Here is a 20,685-nt window from a genome sequence, read left to right as displayed (position 1 = left end):
GAGGCTTTAACCCACTGAGCCACCCAGGCACCCAGATGTTATGTTTTGAAAATGATGTGTGGACTGTTGAGTTAAACATGCGTGGTGTTTTCCCACTTTCCCTCAGCTCTGGAGGCAGCCATCGAGAATCTCAACGAAGCCAAGAACTATTTCGCAAAGGTCGACTGCAAAGAGCAAATCAGAGATGTTGTTTACTTCCAGGCCAGACTCTACCACACACTGGGGAAGACCCAGGAGAGGAACCGGTGTGCGATGCTCTTCCGGCAGCTGCATCAGGAGCTGCCCTCCCCCGGGGTGCCCTTGATAAATCATCTCTAGCGAGAGCGTCCCTACCGAGCCACCACAAAGGCTAGAAGATTTTGGACTTGTTTACATCCCCTCCTTCCATGTAGATGATGTACTTGATGTCTGTCTGATCAATAAACTGCATTCTGTTTAGTCTTATTTTGTTGCTAGAGTAGACATATTTGTTTTTTCCCTCCTTTTTTGTTTCTTTGGGTTTTTATTTAGGGGCACCTGGATGGCGCAGTTGGTTAAGCGTCTGCTTTTGGGTCAGGTCATGATCCCAGAGTCCTAGGACAGAGCCCCACTTCGGGCTCCCGGCTTCTTCTTCTTCCTCTCCCCTTGCTTGTGCATTCTCTCTCGCACACTCTCTCTTTGTCAAATAAATAAATAAAATCTTGGCAGAGAGAGAGTGAGCGAGAAAGAGACAACACAAGTGGGGAGGGGAGAGGCAGACTCCCCACTGAGCAGGGAGCCGGACATGGGGCTCCATCCCAGGATTCCCGGATCATGACACAAGCCAAAGGCAGACGCTTAACCAACCGAGCCACCCAGCAGCCCCACCCTTTTCTTTTTGATAGCAAAAGATACCAACTGTTTTTGATAAACAGCTGTTTCATTATTAAGTTAGTGCAAATGTTAAAGATGATGTTCTCTCTGAGCAAAGCTGCCAATGTCTTATTAGAATCTGTGCGTACTCTGCATCATCACATGAATTCATTTAGCATCGGTGCTCAGACATAAGCTCTTTTGGGTATTGGTAGATCTCTCTAGTGGGTCAGTACAAACAAATATATATATATTTGTTTATTTGACAGAGAGAGAGCACAAGCAGCGGGAAAGGAAGAGGGAGAAGCAGGGAGATGCAGGGCACGATCCTGGAACCCTGGGATCATGACCTGAGCCGAAGGCAGACACTTAACTGACTGACCCACCCAGGTACCCTAGAAGGAAAAGATATATATATATTTTTTAAGATTTTATTTGTTTATTTGACAGATCACAAGTAGGCAGAGAGGCAGGCAGAGAGAGAGGAAGAAGCAGGCTCCCTGCCGAGCAGAGAGCCCGACGTGGGGCTCGATTCCAGGACCCTGAGATTATGACCTGAGCTGAAGGCAGAGGCTTTACCCACTGAGCTACCCAGGTGCCCTGGAAAAGATCTTTTTATGGTTTTTGGACCAATGACAAGAAACCTGTTTCAGTCACTTTCTGGGTATTTGGTTTTTTGTATCTTCTGCATGAGTATATTTCTTCTCTCTTTATATAAATGGGAGGTGATGATAAGTGTAGGAATTCATCATAAATAAGGTGATTATAGATTAAGAAAGGGTCTGAAGCTCAGAGGTGTGTGGGTGCTATCACTCAAATATGGAATGTATCTAATTTACGTCTCAAACCTGCAATTAAGCAGAACCAGTTACTGCTTTGTCTGTGAATTTATTTTATCCCTCGGTGTTTGTTCACAGGAAAGTCACCATGTTTCGAGTCCAAAACAGCAACAAGGAACCAACCAAATTTTACAGTTTCTATCATTGGCCCTTTCTCTGTTAAATTTAAACCTTCTTATGGGAAATAATTTATCTCTAGAGCTCTTTGAAACAGTGTAAAACAACTCCCACTCATGGGGTGCGTTTGTTGGCTAAAGACAGCTGCTCTGGAAACAAGAGGCTTGGTGTAGAGACTGAGACATTAATTGGTATGTTGTGTTGAAAAATCTTAAATTTGAAAGGTTATATATGTAGATGGCAAAAATTAAATATTCTTTTTTTCCCCTAGATTTTACTTATTTATTTGACACAGAGAGAGAGATCACCAGGAGGCAGAGAGGCAGGCGGAGGGGGGTGGGGGGGGGAGCAGGCTCCCCGCTGAGCAGAGAGCCCTATGCAGGGCTTGATCCCAGGACCCTGAGATCATGACCTGAACTGAAGCCAGAGGCTTAACCCACTGAGCCACCCAGGCGCCCCCAAAATTAAATATTCTTAAGGGCTGTAGAGTAAAAAGTAATTTCCTCCTAGAAAGTAACCACTATTACCAGGTTTTGGGTTTTTTTTGTTTTTGTTTTTTGGGTTTTTTTGACAGGCAGAGACCACAAGTAGGCAGAGAGGCAGGCAAAGAGAGAGAGGAAGGGAAGCAGGCTCCCCGCTGAGCAGAGAGCCTGATGCGGGACTCAATCCCAGAACCCTGGGATCACGACCCGAGCCGAAGACAAAGGCTTTAACCCACTGAGCCACCCAGGTGCCCCTATCAGTTTGTTTTGATTCCAAATATATTCTCTCAACTGATAAATTTTTATCCATGTATTTAGTCTAAGAAGTGATCCTAATCACTCTGCCTCAGCAGAAGGTCCAAGAGATGGGGCAAAGTTGCTCAGCCGACCCCTCATGTATCAACACTGAAAACCAGAAATCGGACCTGACCGGGACCATCTACATAGGGCCAGCGCCAAGTAAAAATACAAACCCTGTATTAAATAGAGCATTAAACCAAGGAAGGGGCAAAATTTACACACCCGTGAAGCCAGCCTGCCTGGTCCTGCTCCCAGCCCACACACACCCTTGCAGAACTGAATCCAAAGCTAATATAGTCTGTGGCCTGCGGCCATCTGTGACTTAGATTTGTTGGCTGAGGCCCCTCTCCTCCAGGAAGGAGTAAGGGTTAAATGGAAAGTTGGAAACATCAGAATGAACCGCCACCCCTCCCCACCCCGCCCCGAACTGTCTGGGTTATAGCTAATTGGCTTTTTTCCTGGTGGAGCATCTGGGGAGGGAAGATTCAGAATGGTGTAATTATGGATGGTTTAACATGGAAGTGTGACTAAATGATGCTTTGGGTAAATGGGGAAATGGTTTGGTGAGGAAGGAATTGAGGCTGTACTGCCAGTGGGCATTCGGGTCTCTGTCAGAGACCTTACCCAGAAGAAAGGTGTGGTGACCCAAGCCAGTGACTCATCACGGTGGGAGCTCGACCAGCAGATTTAGCGATGAGTGTTTCCAGCCCTGCAGCAGGTGGGTACAAATATTTTAACACAGAGTGCCATGTTGTAAATTATGTATATTGATGCATTTAATCTTTACAACAATCCTAAGATGTAGGCAATTGCATTTTTGTACAAGATTTTATTATTTATTTAAGAGACAGCACATGAGCAGGGATGGGGGGAGAGGGGCAGAGGGAGAGGGAGAAGCAGGTTCTCCACTGAAGAGGGAGCCCTGTGCAGGACTCAAACCCAGGACCCTGTGATCATGGCCTGAGCTGAAGGCGGACACTTAACCGACTGAGCTACCCAGGTGCCCCAGTAGGTAATAGCATTCATCCCATTTAATAGATGTAGAAACTGAGGCATAAGGAGGTTAATTCACTTACCCAAGGTCACACAGCTGGTAGGTTGCGAAGATGGGATTCCAGTCCAGTTCCTACATTACCCCCAGAGCTCCCTGTTTCCAGAGTTTTGAGAAGTACTGCAGTGAACAGTGAAAAAAGAAGTGAACATTCTTTTCTAGTTTGTTGAACACATAACTGGTAATACCAGGCATCATTTATCTAGTGCCCAGTATAGGCCACTGTGCTAGGTACTTCCACCCGTACCATCTCTAATGCTTGTAAGCCAAATACTATTTTACAGTTGAGGGAACAGCCTCAGAGATTTGGCCTGACCCAGCCCTCTCACTAGGAAGGATCCATGGGGATTCCATCCCGGGGTGACAGGTTTCTCAGTCTTGTCACTGGAGCATCTTTGAGTTGACCTACATGCCTTGAATACTCCTTGTTGAGAATGTTTTGTATTTCGTCCCGATATGTTTGGATGGTTACACTGATTTTTTCTTTCTCATAGTACATCTAAGACAAATGAAGAGCTACTTCATCTATGTCCCCACTGACTTCTCCTTTTATGCTGTTGTTTATGTTTAGGACTAACAAACATTTTAATCTCAATGCCCATTGAAGGGAAACTTCTCAGGCTCTCTCTCTCTCCCCCCCCCCCCTTTTTTTTTTTGGACCAGTGTTCTCTACTTTCCTGTTGAATGGGGAGGAATTCAGTTAATACAGTATATCAGTGTGATTAATCCTGCTATCTCTACCTGGATGTTTGAGGTTTGGGAGGTGGAATATTCCAGTGAACACCATGAGTAGAACACAGAACAGTTCCAGGGGAAAAGACAAAGCCTTGGCAGGAGCTTATGGTGCTGTCCTAGGGGATAAGATAATTCTTTAGTCTTAGTTTTAGTTTTAGTTTAGTTTTAGTCTTAGCCCCTCCCTTGTACTGTCCCAAGTTTTCTTAAACATAAGATTCAGATGCTTTGTTTACTTATTTTCTTGGCAATCTGGGTTGTCAAGACAACAAGATCGGTTTGCCTAGAACAGGATTTTCTAGCATTCTTAGAGGAGAAAACCCAAAAAGCAAAGCCAATTTTTATTTTCATATCTCTAAGAAGAAAATGGTTTTCTTCAGTGGGATGATTTCTATCATAAGGAAGGCCAAAGGTCAAAGAAAGGCAATTACGATGTCCTCTGCTTTGGTTAATTCACTTTAATAAGAACGGCACATAATCAATGGGATTTTTAGCTTTGTACTAAGTATGTATACATATATATTTTTAAAGATTTTTAAAATTTATTTGACAGAGACACAGCTAGAGAGAGGGAACACAAGCAGGGGGAGTGGGAGAGGGAGAAGCAGGCTTCCTGCTGAGCAGGGAGCCCGATTTGGGGCTTGATCCCAGGGTCCTGGGATCATGACCTGAGCCGAAGGCAAATGCTTAACAACGGAGCCACCCAGATGCCCCAACTGTACTAAGTATATTAATAGTACTTCTGAGCACTTATTTGTCACCTACTGAGCTATTAACTTTACACACATTATTTTTTTAAGGGAGAATTTTTAAATTTTTTATTTTATTTAATTTTTTAAAGATTTTATTTATTTATTTGACAGACAGAGATCACAAGCAGGCAGAGAGGCAGGCAGAGAGAGAGGAGGAAGCAGGCTCCCTGCCGAGCAGAGAGCCCTATGTGGGGCTCGATCCCAGGACCCTGGGATCATGACCTGAGCCAAAGGTAGAAGCTTTAACCCACTGAGTCACCCAGGCGCACCCTTTATACACATTATTGTATTTAAACCTCACTGAACCTGTGAACTAAGCTGGTTATCTTCATTTGACAGCTGATGAAACCAGAGTCCCTGTCCAAGGACAAGGCCACAGACAGACCTCTTCACTAGTGAAGCTGGGATTTGCACTAGGTCTTTCTTGACTCCAAAGTCAGTGCTTTCAACCCCAATGCTGAAGGTAAACAGATGTTTCAGATGCAGTGCTATCTATATTCCAGGAATTAATAGCTCTACTGGCAAATCAGAACCCATTCGTGAAATGGAAAGAATAGAGACAGCCTGGTGGCTGAGACTTAAATCCATGGTAAGAGTCCTTGCTATAGGAGGTCAGAGAGGGGAGAGGCCAAGGAGGGCCTGGATCATAACATTTCAGGAAATTCTTCCAGAAAGAAGTGTATCTTGGGCCAGAGTTTAGATTTGAATGGGCACTTTCTTGCCTTTCTCACATAATTGGCCTCTACCTTTACACATTGGTGTGTGTGTTTACCTAAGTTTCTGCCTGCTAACGATAGCATTTTAATAAAACATAGACTGGGGAGCCTAGGTGGCTCAGTCATTTCAGCATCTGCCTTCTGCTCAGGTCATGATCCTGGAGTCCCAGAATCAAGCCCCACATCGAGCCCCACATCGGGGTCCTGCTCAGCAGAGAGTCCGCTTTACCCTCTGACCCTCTCCCCTCTCATGCTCTCTCACTCTCTTTCTCAAATAAATAAAACCTTAAAAAACAATAAAACATAGACAATTTAGTAACATACAGAATAGTATATTTTAACAAGTAACAGGAAGAGACATCAACCGATATCTATTTTGGTTTCTTTAGTAAAGCAGGGGTTGCCAAATTGTTGCTCACATGGGTTGAATCTGGCATGCCACCTGCTTTTTATATGTCCTGCTAACTAAGAATGGTTTATGCATTTTTAAATAGTTGAAGAGAAATCAAAACAATAATATTTTGTGACATGTGAGAATTCTATGAAATTTAACTTTCAATGTCTGCAAATAAGACTTTCATTGGAACACAGCCACACCCATTCATTTGTCTGTGCCTGCTAGGAAGGCAGAGCTGAGAAGTTGCAACCACATGGCTTGAAAGTCTAAAATAATTACTACCTGGACGTTTGCGGAAAAAGTTTGCTGACCCCTGACATAGAGTCAGAAATGTTCAAAATGTTCCCCCATCAGCCCCAATACATATTTTGGGGGGAGAAAATAGCAAAATTATGGAAAAACACAGAACTGTGCATCCACCATTCAGAACTGACTTAACATTTCAGCATTTGCTGAATTCATTTATAAGTAAAAGGCATGAAACTGTCCAACATTCCTTATGCTCCCTGTCCTTGTTCTCTGGCCCTACTTCTGTCTTTGTGGCAGACTGTCATGAATTTAATTTACACTCAATCCCCACTGACCTTTTTTAAAAAGGCTAAGCATGTGTCCATGAACGAGATAGACTATTTATTTATTTATTAAAGTATTTTATTTATTTATTTGCCAGAGAGAGAGAGATCACAAGTAGGCAGAGAGGCAGGAAGACAGAGAGGGGGAAGCAGGCTCCTTGCTGAGCAGAGGCCCGATGTGGGGCTCTATCCCAGGACGCTGGGATCATGACCTGAGCCCAAGGCAGAGGCTCAACCCACTGAGCCACCTGGGGAATCCCTATGTGGGGGTTTTAAAATACTAATTGTACATCATATTGTATACTTCAACTTGCTCCTTTACTCAGCATTCTGGTTTGGGGATCTTCTGTGTGTGTACAAATAGAGTGAATGTACATACTCCTTCGAACTCTTGCATAATATTCCATGAAATGGCCATTATACCTTTTGTTTATCCATACCCCCCCATGAACATTTAGGAAGGTTGTTTCCGGGCTTTTACTATTACCAAAAAAAAAAAAAAAAAAAAAAAGAAAGAAAAAGAAAAAAAAGCATCCGTGATGAGTCACATCAGAAATGATGGTCATCTGGTTGAAAGCTCCGAATTGTCGGTGAGCACCCCTGCAGCATGGAAATACTAAATAAACTGAAGGGGACTGGAAATCCACCCAGTACAAGAGGACTTTGAACTTTTAATTGCTTTGGCTCCTGACTCCCCTATGGACTCGAATCCCTTTTGGCTCCTTGGCAGGGTCAGCGATACACCGACTGGGTACCTTTTGGGTCAGGACTGGGTTTCGAAACCATCTAAGGTCGGCGGGTCAGGCAGCCTTTGAGGTCTCCTCTCTCCCTCCCCCTGCAATACCGTTACCCAGCTGGGGGACTAAACACACTCTTAAGGCGCCAGCAGAGGAGGGCGCCCCAAAGGGGTAGGATGCTTGTGAAAAAGAAGATGTATTCCACAAAGAGCATCTAAGTAGTCCTGGGGACAAGCCAGAACTTCACTGGGGTTCGTGTAGTTTGGTACATCCGGGTGGAGTGGGGGGTGGGAAAGGAACACTGTTCCCCAGCCTTTAGGGCGGGCCCTGAGTAGTGGTCAGTGGGGAGGCGGGTGAGGAAAGGGGTTTCCCCGAATGGGTGGCGACCTGAAATCTAGGCCGCATGCCCCGCCCGGCGCCTGGTGCAAGAGGCAGCAACCCTGGGACGGAAGCCCAGCCGCTAGGCGGGACCCCGTCTGTCCCGCAGGCTTGGGGAACTTTCCGCGACTCAGCCCCCGCCCTGCAGTCCCCGCGTTTGGCCAAACAAAGCGAGCGCTGCCGGCGCGTCCGGCCTGCCCGAGGGTGCCGCAGCCGCCGCGCGGAGAACCGGGGCAGGTGCGCGCCGCGGGCGGAGGCAAAGTTGCCGCGCAGCAGCCCGCGCCCCGGCGCGCGCCGGGTCTCTCCCGTCCTCCCGGCTCGGCGGCCTCCGGCGGCCGCTCCCGGCCCCACCTCACTTCCCCTAGCCTTCGCCTCCTCCCCTTTCTTTTCCTTTCTCCACCCCACCGCCTCGCCGCTACTTTCGTCTCCACCGGCTCCCGCCTCCCCTCCCTCCCCGGCGCGGGGCCGAGCCGGCGGGGGCGCGCCGAGGGCGGCTCCGCGCCCGGGTTTCCAGCGGCCGCGGCCAATCCCCGCGCAGCCCGCGGCGGCGTCGCGCCCCAGCCGGGACCCGGCGGCTCCTCCCGCCCCCGCCCCACCCCCTGCGCGCCGGCCGGGGCCGCGGAGAGGAGCGCGCGGCCGCGCTGAGCCGGGCAGAGCCGAGCCGGGGGCGCAGAGCGCGGGAGGCGGCGGCGGCGGCGGCGGCGGCGCGGAGCCCAGGTGAGCTGACGGGAGCGGGGCGGGGGCCGGGGACCCAGCGCCGCAGTCCCGGGCGCCCTCGCCCTGTCGGGGCGGGGGACAGCTGCTGGGGTTGCAGACAAAGCCCTGAGGCCGGCCCCAGGTTCCCTCCGCGGAGAGGACCCCACGTGCGGCGCCCCACGCCCCGCCACGTGGGGGGACCCGGCCCCCCGGGCGCCCCTTCCCCCGCGTCCTCGGAGCGCCTGGGGCCTTGGAGTGGCCTCCTTGGCCGGGCCGCGCCCGGCTGGGGGTGGCAGGGGCGGTCCCAGAGTTTGGAACCGATGTCACCGGGGCCGGGGCAGTCAAGGATCTTGGAGGCGGCCTAGGCCCACCCTCTCGCGTTTGACAGGTGGGGAAAGCTACAGAGTGCAGGGAAAGAGAGGGCCGCGGGTCTCTGAGCACCCCACCCCCGCACCCCGCTTGTCTTGGGGGCAAACCCAGGCCCTGGTGGGTGGGACCGACACCAGGGGGCAGGACCCTGGATCAGCAGTTGCGGGGCCTGGGGACCTTTGCCTGTCTTAGTTGGCCCTCTGCCTCCGCCCTCCGGAACCTCGCTGGCTGGTCCTTTTGACCTAAATTTACCTCCGGTCCGCAGCACTCAGTGCGGAGAGGTGCCTTCACCGGCACCCTCTGCTTGAATGTTGGGGACGCGGGGAGTCTGGGCCCAGCCCCGTAAGCATTGGGTCTTGGTGCCTGGAATGCCACCCTGTCCAGCCTCGAGCTCCTCCTGGCTCCCCCCACCTCTGCGCTGCCCAGTTTGGGAAGCGGGGTGTTTTCACAGCTCTGCCAACCGCTCTGCTGCTCTCACTTGGCCTTAGGGAGGTTGCACCTTAGCCTTTCCTGTCTCCATCAGAAGTTTGGGGTGGAGGGATACCGTTTGGGGAGGGGGCTGGGAACTCAGTGCCCTCAGTAAGAGAGGGCCTCGCTGGCCTGAGGTGGGACATGTAGTGTCCACTTCCTTAGAGGTAACTTTAATCTGGAGGTCCCTACAGTCCTAGAGATAGAAACTTCATGTCCCCTAGAGTGGTACCGTCATTTACCACACCCCCTCTCCTAGCCCTGCCCCCAGGGTAGAGAGAAGAGGATAGCTCTCTGTCCCCATAGGCTGCCATGTTCTCGGGGAGGTAGGGGCAGCAACAAGGGGAGGGTTTTGGGGGAGTGAGCCCCCGCCTCCCAAACCACCCCACAAAAACATGCAATTTAAGAGTAAACAGTGTTCGTGCTATGCAGATGCAGCTTTGTGGTGAGCCCTGGCACCTCCTTCCAGATTGCTCAATTTAAGCCCTTCCTATGTAGAAAGCAGCTATTCCTAGTGAGAGCACAGCGTATTTTTGTCATAAAAAGTAATAGCCATCATTTGATGAGCCTCCAAACACTGTGCTATGTGTTGCATTTATTATCTCATTTAATGCCTACCAAAATCCTAGAGGCAGAAATGTTTACTCCCATTGTAGAGATGAGGAGGTCAAGGGTGGAAACAATCCTGCAGTGTTGCTTGGAGTTAGCCACATTCTGTAGAGGGATCAGAGAGGTTAAGCAGCTTGCCCAGGGTCACACAGCCCACCCAGGCCTGTCAGGCCCTTGAGCCTATGCACTTTACCACGTCTCTTACAGCAGGGTCCCTTGCAAGGCTGCCCTCAGCTTTTTGAGGGACCCAGAATTGTTTACTAACCCAGCTTAGGAGGACACAGAGCTAAGCGGGCATGGTACTGATGGGTATTGACTTGTCTTTGCTCCCAGGTTGTTAGTGGGCTAGTGGCCAAATATATTCACCAATAACTCTGCAATAGCTCTCACCAGGGGCAGTCGCACCTTCCTGGCAAGCATTTGGAAAAGTGCCTGGTGACTTTTGGTTGTCAAAGTGATGCTGAGCACTTCTGGCTTTGGTAGGCAGGAGCCAAGGATGCCAAATGTCCGGCAAGCAGGCCAGATCCATGCCAGGCATGAAGAATTGCCCTGCCCTGAATGCCAGGAGTGTCCGTGTTGAAACACACCAGGAGGAATAAGTGTGCTGGGAATGAAGGAAGCAGAGGGCGATGGAGTTTCTGGAGAAATCTCTTCTTGCTGGTATGAATCCAGGAGGCTCCCAGAAAGAGGTGGTGTTTGTGCTAAGCCTTAAGGGACAGGCTGAAAAAAAAAGAGAGAGATTGCATGGGAGTGGGAGGGGAAGGGTCTGACCTAGCAGAGGGAACTTTCTGCAGTCACCCAGGAGTTTCCTCCTTGAAACCTCAACCTGCATCCAAGATGGGCTGCTGGGTGGGGCAGGCCAAGCCTATTTTCAAGGCGTTTGGCTCAGATTTTAATGTGGGTTGCAGAGTTGTCCTCATCTCATCATGAACTCATTTAATGAAAGGGCTCAGACAGGCAGAGTACTTGAACTTGGTTAGGGTCAATCGCCACCTTCCTTTCTTCATCCCACTTACTGGTAACGGGGAAGCCTTGAGTTTTTACTTCCTTTCCTGATCCTGGAGATTTGGGGCAAATGCTGTTTCTGTCCTTTGGGTCAGAGGGCCTTGTGTTGCTATTTTTCCCTGGATGTTTTGCTCTCCCAGTCAGCTCCTCCCCTTTGGGCTACAGGACCCCGGGGGGGGGGGCGGGGGGGGTTAAGGCTCGCCTGGCTCCAGGGTGCCGCCTTGGCCTTCTCCCTCCTTTCTGTGCCTTCTTTCTTGGAAGTGAAGGAAATTGCATTCCTCTCCTGGAATGGCCTTTTCTTCTTTCAGCTGGGCTGGTTCCCTTATGGACCTGTTAATATGTGACCTTTCGTGTCTGGCTTGTCTTTCTTGGAGCGAAACGTTTCCGAGGTTCACCCATGCTGTAGAGTATATGGGTGCTTCTCTTCTGTGGCTGAGTAGTATTCCCTTGTATGGATAGACCCCATTTTGTTTATCCATTCATCAGTTGGTGGACCCTGGGTGGTTTCCACTATGAGGGTTTCTTAAGGCCACTTCGTGCATACCTCTGCTTCCTCAGAGCCCAGTTCATGAACCTCTGGGCCTCGGATGTTACTTTGTCATCCTGTTGGCAGACAGAAGCTGGTGGAAGGAAGGGTCTTGGAATTCAGTTGGGGAGCAGTTCCCAGGAACAGGGTTTTCAGGACGCCCTCCGTCTCGGGCCCCCTCCAGCTCCGCCACAAGAATCCTGCTTCCTTCCAAAGCCCGGTGCCTCCACGCTCAAGGCACAGGGGTGCCGTGTGATTTTTCAGGGAGAGTGTGGATTTCATTTGGTTCCATTTCTTCAATCACGGTGATTTGTTAGACGCAGGCGTGATTTGTTAGACACATGTCATCTTTTGGCATGTATTTTGTGTATTTTGTGAGACTTTTTCCAGGTAAGTAAATCCGCAAAGTAGAGAAAGCCTCCCCGGATGGATGGAGCCCTAACCCTGTGGCCAGGTGTGGAGTCAGCGCAGTCTCCTGACAGCCTGGCCAGAAAGAAATGCCTACCATGGAGGAAATCAGAAGCCTAGTGAACCCGGAGCTGGGAGGAAGCCCAGAAAAGAGCAGCCCCTTAGCTCCTTCCCTTTGACAGCTGAGAAGGTGGAACACAGCGAGGAGGGGAGAACAGGGTCTTTGGGAGCGCTGTGAGCTGGCGTTCATATAGAAGATGGACTCCAGAGTCACCCCCTGGCTGAGCTGCAGCGACTCCATTTTACAGATGAGAAAATCAGGGTCCAGGCCCCCGGGATTTGTCTAGTTTCCTGGCATACCTTCTAATCCTGAGCTCTCGAGTTTACCTTGACCTCCATATGATGGCAGATGGTGCCCGTTTTCTCATAGAATAGAATCCCTCTTCAAGAGGGTATGGTTTTTTACTCTCTGGAAAATACGATTTTAAGTGATTATTTTTTCCTTTCTTCTCTGATTGGATCCCTTCCTCAACACAGCAAAAAATTGGGTCTATTTCAGAGGAGGTGGGCGCTGTCGCTCGTGGGGAATGCCCTAGCATTCCCTGCCGGGGGACGTTCATGACCAAAATGGGGAAGGAGTGATTTCAGCTGCCCATGTTTTCTGTTTCTGTCGTTTTGGTAGTGGTGCCGCTGAACTTTTTTCTTCAATTATGAAACATTTTAAGCATAGAGAAAAGCCAAGTTTTGTTTTGTTTTTTTGACTGGCTCATGTTTTTTGGAAGGCCGGATGGAAACAGGGCAGAGCAAGGCGCCGTGTTTCACTTAGTGCTGGCTCTGTAACCCTGACGAAATGTCACTGATCTGAGCCCACACTGTTTGGGGGGCTAGTGACAAGCCCTGTCCTGGGAGCTGAGGGACGCTGGGACATGGTCCCTGGCTCCAGAGAGCTCCCAGGTGAGTGGTCTGTGAACTCTTAGGGGAGTGCTTTGGGAAAGATAAACAATTCTAGCATCTTCCCCTTTGAAAAGGAGAGAAAGAAAATTCCAAGAGCCTGTTGTACCCCCACCCCCACCCCATCCTGAAGGCTGCTGAGCAACTATTTTTATGTTGTCTCTTTTTATCCCGTTGGCTTCTGTAAATAGTTGAGAGATGGCAGTTGCAGAGATAAAAATGCTAATCCCAACCTGGAGAGGAGAAAGGATGGTCCCAGGAAGAGATGCCCCCTCACCCCTCCCCAGGCCAAGGCCTGGCCCCTCTGCCCGCAGGGGCTTGAGGTAGGCGGGGAATGGGTGGGGGAGGGGCATCGCGGGTGGTGTCTGAGATAAGCCTCTGCTGAAGAAGTTTAAATGGGGAACCCGGTGGTTTGGGTGGGGGCAGGGCATGGAAGAAAGAACACCTCCATCGGGGTTTTTATAAGTGCATTAGGATTTTTGCCTTTGAGGCTTCTGATGGAGAGGGATTTTATTTAGATTCATTTCAGACAATTCTACCAGGTTCTGTGTCCAGGTGTTGGGGACGGGGTTGGTTCCTCAGAGGCAGAGCCGGTTCCCAGCCCCTCCTTGCCCCCGGCTGGGTGCTTTGTGCGGGGAGGCTGCAGAGGGAGGGAAGAAGGTGGGAGAAGGGCCGTGGGTAGGGACGGCCGGGGATTCGAGGCTGGTCCCCTCTGTCTCCCACCTGCCAGGCTGCAGAATGTTGGAGTCTGAGTTACTTCTTCATTTGTTTCAAATTGTTACTTCTTTTCATTACAAACTCAAATTCCAGTTGTTTCTCTGCCTCTTCCTTTGGTTCCCTGAAAGATTGAGTGGGACAGGGGGAAAGAAGGAAGATGGTTCCTGCCTCCCTTTCCAGGTAGCACCCCCCCCACACACACCTGCTTCACACCAACCCACCCACTCACACTTCCTTCTGTTCAAGGTCGGGGCCACTGGGGTGCACCTGGCTTTTAGATGCTTGACTGCATGAATGGGGGGGGGCGCTTCCTTATTAACCAAACAATCACACTGGAGCTCCTTGCTCTGTAAGTGTCCTGTCCTCCAGGGGACATGGGGCTGCGGGAGTCAGAACCTCTGGTTCTCACCCTGGCCTAGTCCGGGACCTGCTGGGCTCCCTTGTGGAGGCCACCTCCCGTCTCTGGGTCTGAGCAACTCCATGGGCAGCCCTGTGCTGGTGATGAAAGCCTCGGGAGCGTGCACACATTCTTAGGATACATGTAAGCAAGGACGTGACATTCTGTGCACGCTTTGCTTTATTTAAGTCTTGTGAAAAGTGATGCATGTGGACAAGAGTTAGAGGGGGAGATGGAAAGAGTAAAGTTAGCACAGTGGGATTAGAGATAAAGATTTTGTTTTAATATAAATTCAAGCCAGGTGAGGGACTTGAACTTGCTAGCCATGAAAGTGCTTTCCTGGCAACAGCGTCCGTTCGGGGAGCATTTGCTGTGTGCAGGAGAAGGGACGTGCACTTCATTACCATGCCCCCCCCTCCCCGCTCCAGGGGCCTTTGGTTTAAACCTGTGCTTTCCCAAAGCCCTGTGTGATTGTGGGCAAGTCACTCTGACTCTCTGCCTCAGTTTCCTCATCAGTGAAATAAGCATGTTAAGTGTACCTGACTCACAAAGTTGTTCTGACAGTTAAATGAGATGATACATGCAAAGTGCTCAGAACAGAACCTGGCACTTGGCAAGAGCTGCAGGGGGCCTGGCTGCCATCTAACGCTGACATGGCCGCTGCCTCCCTGATGCATTTCTTGTATCAAAGGTCTGGTCACTCTCTTTACTTCACTCTGTCCTGTTCATTGGCCCGTCCTTTCCCCAGCCTTGATTTTTTTTTTCTTTAAGTTTAAGAAGAGAAAAAAGAAAAAGTCTTTGGAAGTTCCGGGTTTTGCCTCAATGTCAAAGTGAAGGCTGTGGGGGTCACCGGGGGACCTGTGGCTGCCTGGCAGTTTGGTCTGGTTGAGAGCCTTATGGTGTAGGGAAGTGTTGCTCTGATAAGGAGTTTAGTGGAGAAGCTTTTCTGTCAGTCAGCTCTGTCTTCTGTCAGTCAGGACCCTGGGTTGTAAATGACAGAAAACCAATCACAAACTAACTTAAGCAAAAATGGGATCATGTAGTTGAAAGCTTCTGGTATATATGGGCTTCAGGCATGGCTGGATCCTGTACTCGGACAGTGTCTCTGGGCCTCAGTTCTTCTCTGTCTGTTGCTTCTCTTCTCTGTCGACTTCATTCTAGGGCAGGGTTCTTCCCAGCCCCCAATAACTCTAGAAATACATCCTATTGCTCCAAGTTTCACAGAAAGAGACATTCTCAATCCTTAAGACAAATCCTAGAATGAGATGTGGTGGTCTGACTTGAGTCACACGTCTACTCTTGTATAAAATCTCTTGACCAGAGCAATTCATGCCTCATTAATCAGGCTCAAGTCATATGGGAATCCGGGAAGTTGATGGAGACAAGCTCGGTGGAGTCACCTTTCACAAGAAAGAATGGTTTCCCAGATGTAAATCAGGCTGCTGTTATTGGCCTAAAGGAACATAGATTCTGAGCCAACTAAAGAAAACTTCTGAGCAGTCTTGGGATGAGTGATAGAAACAAACGGCTCTAGCCAGTATTTACTGAGTGTCAGCAGTGTTCTGGAAAGTTCTAGGTCCTGGAGTTGATCCGTAAATAAGAAAGGCAAAGCCGTGGCTGATATCTCCAAATCCTATGCATTTCTTTTCTGACCCTCCTAAGATCTCATGTCTTCATGCTCCCCTCTCAAGCAAGTTGAGGTCTTAGGAAGTCCAGGGAATGGGCCGTATGCTCCCCTTTGTTAGGGATTTTGCCTAGCCCGGACTTTATCTAGGATCCAGTACGTGGACCTTGCAAGGCTGTGGTTGTAATTTTTAGCCCCTTCTTGAAAAACTCAGACCGGTTTTAGCTTTTCCTGGAACCACTGTTTAACTTGGGGCAAATCAGTAAATCTTCCTGAAGGTTCATTTTTCTCATTGGTGAATTGAAGTGGTTGGAGCAGGTGACCCCTGATGTGTGCCCTGTTTAGCATGGACATCTGATGCATCTCCAAGCAGGGCTTGGAGGGGTGAGATAGGGCAGGAGCTGTGGGAAAAGGAGGCGGGCGTGTGACATGCACTCAGCCTGTCCTTGGTGTTGGGGAGGCGAGTGGTGGTGGTGGTGGTAGTGGTGTCATGGACTGTGGTATGCAGGCAACTGTATTTCCTGTCCAAAGCTGCAGTGAATTGTTGCCGGGAGAGAATACAGGCCCGGTGCTGTTGGAGTGCCCAGGACCTCAAGAGACTGGAAATTTTGCCTTTATTCAGAAATGTCCTGGCTTTGAGATGTTGACATCTCATTCAAATAGTTTTAGACACAGGGTAGGCCTGACCAGTTGACCCCTGAGTCACCACTTGCCACCTCGTTGCTCTCGGGACTGTGACAGGGACGGGGTCTGTGCACGCTAAGCTGAAACTGGCATTATCCCTCCTGCCCTCTGCCAGGGGAGGGCCTTTGTCTCTGGGGAGACAGTCGGGTTCCAAGCCTCCAAACAAAGAGTGCTCAAGGAGAGACATTTGTAAGGGTTGGTGTCACGGAAAGGGTAAGACTGTTTGGCTGGGCCAGGGCGGGAATCTGGAGTGTTCCCGCTGGCATCAAACCTTAGTGCTGCGTCGGCCAGTCCCGCCGAGCCCCCCGGGTCTCCCGCTCCTCCTTTGGGAAACACCTGTCATCGGTGGCCTTGAGGCAGCTGGTTTCTGTGGGTGGGCCGGAGCTGTGTTCTCTTGCTAGGGCCGCTGGGAGGACGGTCCGCAGACGGGAGGCTTCAACGGCAGAACTGGAGAGGCTCACAGTTGTGGAGGCCAGAAGCCCTAGGCCAAGCACTGGGAGGGAGAATCTGTTCTGCCCCTCTCCGGGCTTCTGCTGGCTTGCTGGCCGTCTTTGGCATTCCTTGGCTCGACAGGGCAGCACCAGATCTCTGCTCCCACATTCCCCTGTGTTCTTCCCTATGTGGATCTGTCTCTGGGTCCAGATTTTCCCCTTTTTATAAAGATACCACTCAAATTCGATTAGGACCCACCCTTAGTGACCTCATTGCAACTTGATTACCTCTGTAAAGACCCTCTCTTCCAAATAAAATTCCATTCTGAGGTCCCAGGGTTATGACTCCAGCGTATCTTTTTTTTGGGGGGGGGGCAGTTCAATCTCTAACAGGTGCCCAGTGGGGTCTCTGGGACTCTGCCCTGGGTTGCCCTTTGTGTTCTCCATCAAGTTTCCCTACAAAGCTCTTGTCCTCCAGCCTCTCCAGCTTCCTTTGCACACACCCTCCACGTGCTTACACTCACACTCAGCTCACACTCACATGCCTCCAGTCTGGGGAGGAGGGGGTGGTGCTTCTTTCTGTTCCCTCCACTCTCCCACGTCTTTCCTGGCTCAGGGCCTTCTCAGAAGCTCACTCCTTCTGGAACAAGGCCCTGCCCCCTCAGCACCTACCTACCCTGTAGGTCTCAGCTGAAATACAATTTCCTGAACCGAGGCCTTCCTTGACCTGCCCCCCCATTCTGATCTAAAGTGGGCCCCTCTGTTCTCTCTCTCTCTCTGTTTTTTAAGATTGATTTATTTATTTTGGGGAGATCGAGAGTACGAGCAGGGAGAGAGAGAAAATCCTCAAGCAGACTCCCCATGAGCACGGAGCCCGATATATATGGGGCTCCATTCCAGGACCCTGAGATCATGACTTGAGCCGAAATCAAGACATGGCTGTTTAACCGACTCAGCCACCCAGGTGTCTCCCCTATCTTCTGTTTTATCTGGTCTTGGTTTCTCCTCATTTGTACTTAACAGAGTCATTTGTGTACCCACTTTTTTTTTTTTTTAAGATTTTGTTTTTTTTATTTTACAGAGAGGAAGGGAGGGAGGGAGAGAGAGCGCACGCGCAGGGGGAAGGGCAGAAGGAGAGGGAGAAAATCTCAAGCGGACTCCATACTGAGCACAGATCCAGTGAGGGGCTTAACCTTAGGATCCTGAGATCATGACCTGAGCTGAAACCAAGAGTCAGATGCTCAAATGACGGCACCACCCAGGCACCCCATGTACCTACCTTTTTTTTTTTTTTAATTTGACACAGAGCGAGAGCAGGAACACAAGCAGGGGAAGTGGGAGAGGGAGAAGCAGGCTCCCCGGGGAGCAGGGAGCCCAATGCAGGGCTCTATCCCAGGACCCTGGGATCATGACCTGAGCCAAAGGCAGATGCCCAACAACTGAGCCGCCCAGGCACCGCCCACCCCCCATGTACCTACTTTTAAGAAATCACATCTGTTTTGTTTATCTGCCACATAGTAGGTCCTCAGTAATTACCTTAAAGAACAAATGGGTGAGTGAATTTCCTTTAGGACCTCCCTAGGCCTCAGTTTCCCCACATTAGAGGATGTATCTGGCCAAGCCTGTTATCGCAGGGAGGACATCGTTCGGGGCCCCTTTGTTGGGGCCCCTTTGTTATCCCATGGTACCCGGGAGCCCAGGGAACCCCTTGCACGGTGAGTCTGGAGTTGGGGGATGTCCCTGCCACACTTACTGCCTACTTGCTGGCTGGTCCTGTGGCGCCTCTGCGTTTGGTGAACAGGCACAGGTTGGAAACAGCCCCCAGGAAATGGGAACGCGCTTCCTAGAGGTCTGTGCCACTTGGTTTCCTGGCAAGGAGCGTTCCCTTCATCCTGGCGCGGAGCCTGGTCCATCTGCTTCAGGAAGGGTCTGGTTGCTCTGTTGAGCCGCCCTGTCAGAGGTGGGGGAGCTTGGGGCTGCCAGCCCTGGGAGGATGGGGAAGGCTTCAGGGGCAGGGAGAGGACACAGATTTCAGGCAGGAAGCTCTGGGGAGAGGGCTCTTCGCGTTTTGTGAAACCCAAGCAGTTTTGCAGAAAGGGCCCCTCGCTACCCCCCAGTGGCGCCCTTAGCTGTCCCTCCCTTGCAGAGGGCTGGTGGGGACCAAATGACCCAGGCAGAATGTTTAGCCATACTTGGTGTGGGATAAGTGCTCAGCGAACTGCTGTTGTCACGCAAACCATTGTCTTTGTAGGATTTTTCTCTCCTGGGCAGGGTGTTGATGGGTTTCATCAGATCCTTATGGAGCCTGTGACCTTGTAGGGTCTTTGGCCCCAGATCCATGGGAACCCTGGCTTGGACTCTGTAGGGGTTAGAGGTGGAAGACTCCCCCCTCCACCCCGGCCCCCGCCCTCATGCCTGGCAGAATGGCTGGCTTGGTTCTCAGGCCTCGCTGGAGACCCGGGACACTGAGGTCTGGGCCCTCTTTTCTGAGACTGGGACACTTGCCCCTCTAGCATAGAGGCCGTCATCTCCGCCCGCCTCCTCAAGGCCCTGGCCAGACGCCAGCTTGTCAAGGAGACTGATTAAAAGCAGCTTTGCTGGGGGCAGATGGCTTGGTGTCCTTGGCCTGGAGTGAAGATCGATAAGCAATTGTTTTTTTCTTGGCAAGAAAAAAATTCTCCATTAACTTTCTCAGGTGCTGCCAGACTAGTTTTCTTTTCAGGAACTCTGCAGCCCTGTCAGAGGTGGCTGTGGGAGGAGGACAGGCCACTGGAGCTGCCCCCTCTTGCCCTGGGGGCGGCAGGCCCCTGTAGCCAGAGTGATGGAACCCACAGGAGAGTAGGTTGGCTGCCTTGGATATCAGTACCTCATAGGAACATTCTGGAACCCAGCCTGGCACATAGTAGGCATTCGATAGGTAATTATTGAAAAAATAGCTTTTTGAGCATGTGACCATGTACGAGACATGACACTGTGTGCTTAGCTCATTTAATCCTCATGGCTGTCGGGTGACTGCCCATTTTATAGATAAGAAAACTGAGGCCGAGGAAAGCTAAGTCACTTGTATGTGGCCAGTCCAAGCAATGGAGCTTCAAGGGCCCTGCTTTTCCTTTCCTGGAGGATGCATAACATAACAAGCTGGGCCACAGAGAACCTTGAACTTGGGTTGGATTCTTTCAGTGATCCAGACGGGCAGCCAGGAACACAGTCAATGATTTCTTTCTCAGACACGGTAAGGGTGGGATAGAGGAATAGGAGTGGGACCAGCTGCCTCCTCCTCCTCCTCCACTTGCCTCAGCCCTCTAGGTTTATTATCCTAACTCCTACCAGGGTTACAGTTACTTCTTTCTTTAAAGAATTCATTTCTGGGGGCACCTGGTCAGCTCATTTGGTAGAGTGTGCGGTTCTTGATGTTAGGGTTGTGAGTTCGAGCCGCACGTTGAGTGTAGAGATGACTTTTTTTTTTTTTTAAGATTTTATTTATTTATTTGACAGAGATCACAAGTAGGCAGAGAGGCAGGCAGAGAGAGAGAGGAGGAAGCAGGCTCCCTGCTGAGCAGAGAGCCCAATGCGGGGCTCCATCCCAGCACCCTGGGATCATGACCCGAGCTGAAGGCAGAGGCTTTAAGCCACTGAGCCACCCAGGCGCCCCTAGAGATGACTTTAAAATAAATTTTTTAGGGGCGCCTGGGTGGCTCAGTCGGTTAAAGCTTTCAGCTCAGGTCATGATCCGAGCCTTGCATCGGGCTCTCTGTTCAGCGGTGAGCCTGCTTCCCCTTCTCTCTCTCTGCCTGCCTGTCTGCCTACTTGTGATCTCTGTCTGTCAAATAAATAAAATCTTAAAAAAAAAAAAAAAGATTTTATCTATTTGAAAGGGGGGGGGCGCGCGCGTACCT

General features: G+C 50.5%; 2 protein-coding genes across 8 annotated transcripts in view; both read left to right on the top strand.

The window, feature by feature from the left end:
• Positions 1-444, top strand: part of ANAPC5 (anaphase promoting complex subunit 5) — a 43,424-nt gene extending 42,980 nt beyond the window's left edge. For both annotated transcript variants that reach the window (XM_080821811.1, XM_080821812.1), the window contains one exon: positions 107-444. In XM_080821811.1, the coding sequence (XP_080677937.1) occupies positions 107-318 (212 nt within the window). In that variant the 3' untranslated portion in view covers positions 319-444. The remainder of the gene's footprint in view (positions 1-106) is intronic.
• An 8,078-nt stretch (positions 445-8,522) lies between these two features.
• The window catches only part of CAMKK2 (calcium/calmodulin dependent protein kinase kinase 2), a 47,131-nt gene continuing 34,968 nt past the window's right edge, over positions 8,523-20,685 (top strand). For 2 of the 6 annotated variants that reach the window (XM_080821039.1, XM_080821036.1), the window contains exon 1: positions 8,525-8,621. Coding sequence is in view for 2 of the 6 variants with exons in the window: in XM_080821038.1 (XP_080677164.1) it covers positions 10,676-10,706 (31 nt within the window). In the remaining 4 variants the exon portion in view is untranslated. Of the gene's footprint in view, positions 8,622-8,939; positions 8,989-10,585; positions 10,707-20,685 lie in introns of those variants that run through there. The other 4 variants (XM_080821038.1, XM_080821035.1, XM_080821040.1 and 1 more) reach the window with 3 other exon arrangements.

This window comes from Martes martes (assembly GCF_963455335.1).
Source record: "Martes martes genome assembly, chromosome: 13".
In the NCBI taxonomy this organism is placed as follows: domain Eukaryota; kingdom Metazoa; phylum Chordata; class Mammalia; order Carnivora; family Mustelidae; genus Martes; species Martes martes.
Note: the sequence above shows the minus strand (reverse complement) of the source record. Positions and strands in the feature narration are given on the sequence as shown.